The sequence below is a fragment of the Electrophorus electricus genome, chromosome 3, assembly GCF_013358815.1.
Source record: "Electrophorus electricus isolate fEleEle1 chromosome 3, fEleEle1.pri, whole genome shotgun sequence".
NCBI classification, from domain to species: domain Eukaryota; kingdom Metazoa; phylum Chordata; class Actinopteri; order Gymnotiformes; family Gymnotidae; genus Electrophorus; species Electrophorus electricus.
Window position 1 is genome coordinate 19295460 of NC_049537.1, and position 9092 is coordinate 19304551.

Consider the following 9092-nt stretch of genomic DNA (forward strand, 5'->3'; position numbering starts at 1 on the left):
CCTAAATCCAATTATAGGATAAATTCCGCCCTCGCAAGTTTAAGGTGGTCGGGGTATTGTCACCATTCTGCCTGACCAGTAGGGGGCGATAATAGCTGCGTAGTTTGAATTCTTCAACAACGAAACGTCAGACCCAAGAAAAAGCAGGCCAGCTGGTTTTGTGCGCCTTCGGTGGTGGGCAGTCATCACTTTAGATTAATTGTAAAATATGAAATTGGTGAGTTTATATAAATGCTTCATTTATTTAGCACATTTTTAAAACAGACCAGAGTTCACTCTGGGAACATGCTATAGACTGTTGCTTGAACAATGCCCAAAAGAAACCTAGCAGAATAGCTAAGAAGCTAGCCAGCTAGCTAACGTAGCTGGCTCGCTGAAGTTAACGTTACTGGATAATAAGAGCCGGTCTAATAGTTGACATGACCAGCTAACGTTAGCAGCACGCTTGCTCAATAAGAAATAGCGCTAGCGATACGTTATCTACACTAATGTAACCTAAGGTGTATGTTTTCTAGTATTGTTTGTCTGGCCATCCGACCCTGCCTTGCAATGTCCTCAAGTTTAAATCCACCACCATCATGCTGGACTGTGGGCTGGACACCACGTCTGCTCTGTATTACCTCCCGCTACCGTTAGTGCACAGGTGAGTGAACGGTGGCTCATTTAACGGTCCCATGCGATTCATTTACAAGAGCATCTTAGCTGTGAGGAGCAAGAACGATGATTTCATTGTGTTATTTCATTTCTCTAAGTCGATTTTATAATGAAACATCTTGGCGTCTTTCAGTCCGAGGCTGTCCAAACTCCCGGGGTGGGTCTCAAAGGACGGCACTGTAAACCTCGAGAAAGTGAGCACTTGTGTGACAGTTTTTGTAATATTAAATCATATGGTAATTTCCTTTGATATTTAAATAAATATACTCTCTGTCTGCGGTGTTGAAGGAGCTAAAGGAGTGTGCAGGTCGAGTTTTTGTGGATTCCCAGCCAGAATTTTGTCTTCCTGAGGTAACATAATCTCACTGAAGCCTGAAACGGTGCTTACTGTGGTTCAGATTTGGCAGGATGTGGCTAGTTAATCCAGTGACCATTTTCCAGTTTACATTAGAGTATTTCTTGATGGGGTTAGCAATATAATATTAAGTAAAACTTTGTTAGCTAGTTGAATGATTGTGTGCCTTCCAGTTAAGAGAAGAACACAAAATGAAATGATAACTCTTCTGCAGTGTTACCTAAGTTTGTGATCACAGCGTGGCACTCCTGCATGTCATCTTTGGTGTTTTTCACAGAGAGAGCTACTGGACCTGTCCACTGTCGATGTGATCCTGATCTCTAACTACCACTGCATGATGGCCCTGCCCTACATCACAGAGCACACAGGCTTCTCAGGGACCGTCTATGCAACAGAACCCACGTTTCAGATCGGCAGGTAGCGTAATTCCCACTTACATTCAGGGGTTTCAGTCACTACTTCTAGCAAATCAAATGAAGGCACAACATGACAGGGCAGACTTTACGGCCTTTTCCTTCATGAGATGGACGCGACCGATCAGATCACCCCACCTCAGTCCCACTGAAATTGTATGAAATCCACCCATAGTAGCAGAGACCAGAGACTAATATCCATTTGACTGTTGAGGAAAGCACGAGAGCCAGAGGTTGCCTGTCTCGGTGGTTTAACGCCTCTGTTCCGTCCAGGCTGCTGATGGAAGAGCTGGTTACGTTCATGGAGAGAGTTCCAAAGGCACAGTCTGCCACCTGCTGGAAGACCAAAGAAATACAGCGGCAAGGATGCATCTTAATTGTGTTGTCTGTTATGTTTTTTTTTTTTGCTATGGTGTAACCTATAAAGGTTAAAAAAAAAGTGGTGTGTGTGTGTGTGTGTGTGTGTGTGTGTGTGTGTGTGTGTGTGTGTGTGTGTGTGTGTGTGTGTGTGAGCAGGATGCTCCCCGGCCCTCTGAAGGATGCAGTAGATGTTTGGTCATGGAGGACATGCTACAGTATGCAGGAGGTGAACTCTGCTCTCAGCAGGGTGCAGCTGGTGGGATACTGGCAGAAAGTGGTGCGTCTCTAGAGGTTCTCTGCTGGCACGCCTTCTTTAGTAATAGTGCAGCCAAAGCAAAATGAATTGTATAAATAAATAAAATTCCTCACAATCACTCCTATTATACCTTGACCTTCCTCTCTTACACTCTCCCCTTCTCTTGCCCTTTCCAATGCCCTGCTCTCCTCCACTGCCCCAACCCCTGTCCCCCCCCCCCGTGTAGGAGCTGTTTGGTGCCGTCCAGGTCACTCCCCTCAGCTCTGGCTACTCGCTCGGCAGTTCAAACTGGATCATCCAGTCACATTTTGAGAAGGTGTCTTATGTTTCAGGCTCCTCCCTTCTCACCACTCACCCTCAGGTCAGCCGACGCCCACGTTACTGAGCTGACTCCTCATTATGTGGTTATATGTGGACAAGATGATGACATTTTCTTGTTTGTTGGTTTTACGCAGTGATTGGGGGCTTTTCTTTTTCATTATACAAAACCTTTGTAGACACTCCTTCCCTAGGGACGCAGTAAATTTAGTTGTTTGTAAACGTGTTTGTTTATTGCCCAGTACACCTCCTGTTTTGGGAGTCGAACACGCTGAGTTTGCTGCCTTGCATTCTGCAGCCCATGGACCAGAGCTCGCTGAAGAACAGTGACGTCCTCATCCTCACAGGCCTGACCCAGATTCCCACCGCCAACCCAGATGGCATGCTGGGAGAATTCTGCAGCAACCTAGGTCAGTTGAGGACGTAGGAGTTACTCTTACCTGTCAGGGTTAAATAGATAAGATTACTGTGATATAATACATATTTTTATCTCTTTCCTTGCTTCTCTCTCACACACACTCTCTTGCTCTCTCTCTCTCTCTCTGTCTCTCAGCCATGACGATCCGGGCAGGGGGGAATGTGCTGGTGCCCTGCTACTCATCTGGAGTGATCTACGACCTGCTGGAGTGTCTCTATCAGTTCATGGACTCTGCTAACTTGGGCACCACCCCCTTCTATTTTATCTCACCTGTGGCCAACAGCTCGCTCGAGTTCTCCCAGATCTTTGCCGAGTGGTACGTAGTATAATCTGCCTCTTTTGAGCTCATGTTCCTGAACGTGGGAGTGATGTGCACAGGCCCGGCTGTATGTAATATGACACAATAAAAGTCTCCGTTCTCCCCAGTTTAGATTCTTCTCTTCTTCACATTGTCTGGGTTCTGAGCATGGCACTGACTTGCTGTTTCTCCGTCTGTGTGTTTCCACAAGGCTTTGCCAGAATAAGCAGTCGAAGGTTTACCTCCCTGAGCCTCCATTCCCACATGCTGAGGTTGGTGTTGCCAGTCACATCAGTGAGGCCGACTGCAGCTGTGCTCAGCCTTATCATTTCACAGGGTGTTGGGACCAATAGTAGATTAATGTTTCCCATCAGTGTGTTTTATTCTGTGGACACTCAGGCCATGTCACACAGAATAAACACACTCCGGTCTCACTGTCGCACAAACACTCGCTCGCACAGTCAATCTCTCACTCACCCACACTCTCTCACACACGCTTACTCTTTACTCATTTGCAGCTGATCCAGACCAATAGGCTGAAACACTACACAAGTATCCATGGCGAGTTTAGCAGCGAGTTCCGGCAGCCTTGCGTGGTGTTCACGGGCCACCCCTCCCTGCGCTTTGGGGATGTCGTGCACTTTCTGGAGCTCTGGGGGAAATCAAGCCTTAACACCATCATCTTCACCGGTCAGCGGCCATACTTTTTGTTTTTGCTACAGTGGAACATGAGACGCTGTTACTCTGTGATCCACACCTGAGCTAGCCTCGATAGCTCTGCGTTAGAAAACTGGGGGATAATACAATAAATATAGGAGGGTGTTTTTGGTTTTTTTGCTGATACCAATTTTGTTTTAGGTAAACTCACATCCTGTAGACAGAATTTAAAGACCCTTGAGTTCTTAAATCCCAACACAAACAAAGATGGTGTTTGTGTTTACCTTCGGGCTGAGATTGAACATCTCCGTGTTAAAGTGTGTGGGTGTGTGCAGAGCCGGACTTCTCCTACCTGGACGCCCTGGCCCCCTACCAGCCCTTGGCCATGAAGTGTGTCTACTGTCCCATCGACACACGCCTCAACTTCCACCAGGTGGCCAAACTGCTGAAGGAGGTGCAGGTACACGCGTAAACCGCTCAGCCAGACACTCACCTCTGACTTCTGCCACATCCCACCCCCCAGGGGCCAGGGAAGCACCTTCTGCGCATGGATATCTGCCCCTATACACTCCTGTTAAATAGATATCTGCCCTTGTGCGCTACTGATAGATGTCTGCCCTATATATTAGTGATGTACGACTGCTAATGCTTTTCCCCCCTAAAAAATACTTCACGTTTTCCCCCCCAATTTGTCAAAATTAATTGAGTAGCCTCACTTGTCTGTTTTTCTCCCTCTATCTGCGTGTGGGTGTGGGTGTGTGTGTTGCTCAGCCTCTCCATGTGGTGTGTCCGGAGCAGTACACCCAGCCTCCTCCGGCTCAGTCCCACCGCTCGGACCTGATGCTGGAGCTGCAGCCACCCCCCGTGGCCTACCGCCGCTGCTCCGTGCTGGGCCTGCCCTTCCGCCGCCGCCACGAACGCATCCAGCTGCTGCCCGAGGTGCGTGCGCGGGCAGTGGTACTGTACATGACTCAGCTAAGGGATTGCTCCTTTAAAGACACCAAAGCTACATTCTACAAACATTCGTACTGGGCACTGTGCTAAGAGAATCCAGAGAAAGGAGGGTTTGATCCATGTTGAGCTCGACAGCTTTTCTCCCAGGCCATTGCGATCTTCTGCGGAAAAACACGAACCAAACTTGCAACGCAAGTGTCCTTTAATGAATTATTAGGTGACGGCATTGTCACTGTTACACTTTATGGCGAGCCACAAAGGACCTACTTGCCTTTCTTTTCTTTGCAGTTATGAATTATAAATGATCTCAACATTAGTTGTAACCACTTTATAAAGGGCCTGAAGAAAAACTCACTTTCTAATCATCTAATCACTAACAATTAATTTACAAGTAGTAAGTAATCTTTTCAGATTTGTGTGGCACGCCACAGTGAAGTTACTCCTTGTGTCCAGTAGCTCCCCCTTCTGGCTGTATGTGCAGTTGCACCACCCCTGGACTCTCTCTACTGAGGTTCAGCCACCACGATTAGGCCTGGTATTCCCAGCGCACCACTGTGTTGGCGTCATGACCCCGGCCTGCGCAGGCAATGTTTAAAGCAATGTCTCGGCACAGACTTTGTGAGCCAGGCGGGAGGTTTCGGCGCCAGACGTCGGTGGGGTGGGGGGGAAGGGCCCAGTCCGTGCTCATTATTTAATCGTGCTCTCCATCCTTCCTCTTCCCTCAGCTTGCCAAGGCTCTGGTGCCTTCGGAAATTAAACCCGGCATCTCCGTGGCAACCGTATCCGCGGTTCTGCAGTCCAAGGACAACAAGCACGTGCTCCAGGTCCGTGTCCCGACAACGAGGAACGCTGCACCAGTGTGCGGCACAACTGTCATTTGTTGAAACATGGAGCCCTCTTCCCCTTACCCAAGGCTGTTTGTAGCTCTACGATATTTTCTTGTATAGCATTGTGTGGCGCTGCGGAGCCTTACTGCTGCAGTTAAATCTTTGCCGTATCATGCTGGAATAATAAGCTCTTGATTTTTGTTTGTTTATTTTTGGATTACTTCATTTATCATTTATTTTTCACCTTTGAGAAAGAACATTCATAATGGGTATTTCTAAGAGATAACGGAAGGTTGTGGTCGTGCCCTCCCTGTAGGGCAGTTATTTGTTTTTGAGTGACATTAAAGCTCCCAGTAGTGTTAGACCCCACTAGCACATCATCTCATCAATCAAAGAGCACCTCACCCTCATCATGAACTTTGTGTGTGTTTGTGTTTGTAGCCAGTCCCCAAACCCATCCCAGTGCCTCCCAGTAAGAAGCGTAAGAGATTGCTGGAGGAGGTTCCGGAGCTGCTGACTCCGAAGCCCCTGCTGAGTGGGGCGATTCCCCTGGATGCTTTCCTGGCCTCACTGCACAAGGTGGAAGACCTAAACACTCTCACACACACACACTCACTCACTCACTCACACTCTCTCACTCACTCTCTCACACACACACGTTCACCTCTTTCTTTCTGTTTTATTTATCTCTCTCCTTTCTCTCTTAACGTGACTGAGACTTTTATCCATGTGATCTGTAGTAATCTGCATTGGGCAGTTTGAATGTTGACTCTCATTGGAGCAGGTCCAGAATCAGTGCTGTTAGAACAGGTCCAGGATCATACGTGCACACACGCACACGCCCTGAGGCTTTCATAACAAATTTGCATCACAGATAATTAAAGTTGTAATTAAAGGTGTTACGACACTTCACCAAAGAGGCTGATCACTTCCTTTCCTTCACGACTTTTATTTAGCCATTCAGTAATCATTTACTTTAATTATAAAATTATTTAATTTAACAATAGTGTGGGACGGTATGATTCTCCACAAAGAACCAAAGCACTCCGCTGGCTTTCCTGCTACACTTTAATAATTAACCGATAATTAACACGGTGGTGACTTAGTATGACTGCAGAGGAAGGTGACTAATGCCTCTGTCATGTGTGCGCATACAAACGCGCCCATGCACATGCCACAGTGAAAACCTCCCCTTACGTTGTGGTGAATACTAGTCCTGTTAGTAACTAGTCAGTCCTGCCCTGTCCTGCCTTCCTTATCCAGGAACTCATGAAACTGTGAAAATGTCTTTTCCTGTAAGCAGGAGGTGTAACCCCTGACACACACACATGGGTAAGGGAGTGCAGCACAGCGCTGGACGGGGGTAGGATTATATAACCTTACTTATGTTCTGCTCCAGCAGCTGCCGACAGAAGCTCTGACCATTTTATTCTTTCTGCCAACTCACTCCTCTAATACCAGTGGATACCGCACCGCCCTAGTTCTTCTCCATCTGTCTCTGGCCCTCGCCAGAGCTTAACATGATGGAGACGGCTGAGTGATCTGAGCACTGTAGAGGAGTGTGTTACCACCAACTTCTAACCCTGTGTGTGTCCTTAATCCCAGTCCTACTAGTACATTTGGATGGCAAGAGCAAGAGGCGTGCGCGCACACACACACACACACACACACACACACACACACACACACCCATGGTCCCTCCTTCCTTACCCCCCGCCCTTTACATCTTTTACTGTCTGGCCACTTTCCCCTGGCAGCCAGCATATCGATCACACACTAATTAAACAGGAAGTGCCGACCAGCTGTGTTTCCTCAAGCGTGGTGAAAGGGCCCCAGGACACCACCCGCGTGCGCCACACGCATGTCACCTCCGCTGCCTCCAACCACACTGGGCTCTCTGTGCTCCCAACTCGGATGTTCAGGGAGCGTGCAGCATTTTGGGGTTGCCGTAGTGTAGTGGTTACGAGCTTCCCACTGGACCTCCCCTTTCCTGCCGCGTTCATTTCCAGCCCTAAAACATTACACTCAAATTATTTATTTATTTACTTCTTTAATGGCCAAGAGACCGATGAAGCACCAAATGGTGCGTTGGTTTCAAGCCAGACGTAATAATGAGTTTGGAATAGGGCCCATATTAAGCAGTTTTGAAATAAAACCTGTATTAAGGAGTTCTGGAAGCATATCCAGCTCTCACTAATGCAGCAAGTCTTGACCAATAACCAGGGCTCGCCCACCCCCCGCACTTTGGGGTCGGTGCTGTTCGGTGAATCTGTATGCGCTCCACCCCTCTGCCACACTTCAAAGGCCATCGGAGCTCGGGGGGGGGGGGGGGCTCTCAAATCCCCGACACAACCCCCCGCACTCCCAAGCCTGCAGAGTGATGCGCACACACACACTGAGGAAGGTGGATCACAGTGCTCGCGCTCTCTCTCTCTTTCTCTCTCTCTATCATACCTTACATCAAGGTTTCCTTCAGTTTCTTTTGTTTCAGTCTGGCTCAGTGAGAGCTGCTCCTGGAAAACAGTGTCCTAGCATATACTAGTGTACTACACAGCAGGTCCTAGCATACACAAGGGAGAGCCTAGCCCACTCTATTGCGCGCGCACACACTTGAGATCTTAACACACTGCTGCATAGATGATGGCAGATTCTTTCTGTGTGTGTGTGTGTGTGTCAAATACATATCATAATGGTGATAATTACAGCTGCTTTTAGTCACTCAGCTAAATAGGTTAGTAACGAAGCGAACAGCAGTCTTCACAAAGAAAGGATTTTTAGAAGGCGACGTTCGAGCTTTGCAGGCGGACTCCGTGTCCCTTGTCTGCCAGGCTGCCGCCCTCGCGTGTGCCTCACCGCTGTCGTCTCTCGCGGTCAGAGCGGCGTGACGGAGGTGAAGGTGGAGGAGACAGCCGGCGGGCACATCCTGCACCTGCAGGCCGAGGACGCGCTGATCCAGCTGGAGGAGGACGCCACCCACATCGTGTGCGACACCAACGAGCCACTGCGTGCCACGCTGCGGGATCTGGTGCTGCGCTTCCTGCACAAGCTATGAACCTTCTCTATGAACCTTACAGGACTCTGTCCTAGCACCCAGCACATCCTGAAACCAGCACTTAAGCACTGGAAGCTGGGACAGACAACGTGTGGACTGCTTTAAGGACAAATGCTGGTTAATATGCGCTTGAAACTTGCAGTGCACGTGAGAGGAATATACTACCCACTCATATCAGCTCACAGGCTTGACTTCTCATTAGTGTGGAACTGTTTGCACCCTGTACTGATACTAAAAATCGGCCACAATGTGGATTTGGTTGTTTTTTTTAATTATTTTTATACAGATATGTAGGAAATCAAATGTTGAAAATATTTGGAAAGTGCTGTTATCAGAACTGATTTGCTGCAATTCAATTGTGTGTATGATTTGAACCTTTTTTTTTTAGTAATAAATAACATTTGTAGATTTGTCTGTGAAAGTCCCTGCGTTCTTGCTCTGTGACCGTGCTCGCATACCGACACCAGAGGGCAGCCGTGAGCAGTCTCGCCACTCTCCGCAGCCTTACACGCGTCCGAAAATAAGCGGAG

General features: G+C 48.2%; 1 protein-coding gene across 2 annotated transcripts; it reads left to right on the top strand.

Annotated features, from left to right (window-relative positions):
• The first annotated feature begins 135 nt into the window (after positions 1-135).
• Positions 136-8983, top strand: ints9 (integrator complex subunit 9). 2 transcript variants are annotated; one of them, XM_027000849.2, is made up of 17 exons: positions 136-217; positions 516-643; positions 788-848; positions 943-1005; positions 1287-1426; positions 1696-1782; positions 1939-2059; positions 2265-2399; positions 2655-2766; positions 2910-3090; positions 3284-3344; positions 3591-3762; positions 4065-4189; positions 4501-4668; positions 5409-5507; positions 5952-6089; positions 8386-8983. In XM_027000849.2, the coding sequence occupies exons 1-17, from the start codon at positions 209-211 to the stop codon at positions 8560-8562; spliced, it is 1977 nt and encodes a 658-aa protein (XP_026856650.1). In that variant the 5' UTR covers positions 136-208; the 3' UTR covers positions 8563-8983. The 2 variants fall into 2 exon arrangements, with proteins under 2 accessions (XP_026856650.1, XP_035380600.1); XM_035524707.1 differs by lacking the exon at positions 8386-8983 and having other exon boundaries at positions 5952-7484.
• Positions 8984-9092: the final 109 nt, after the last annotated feature.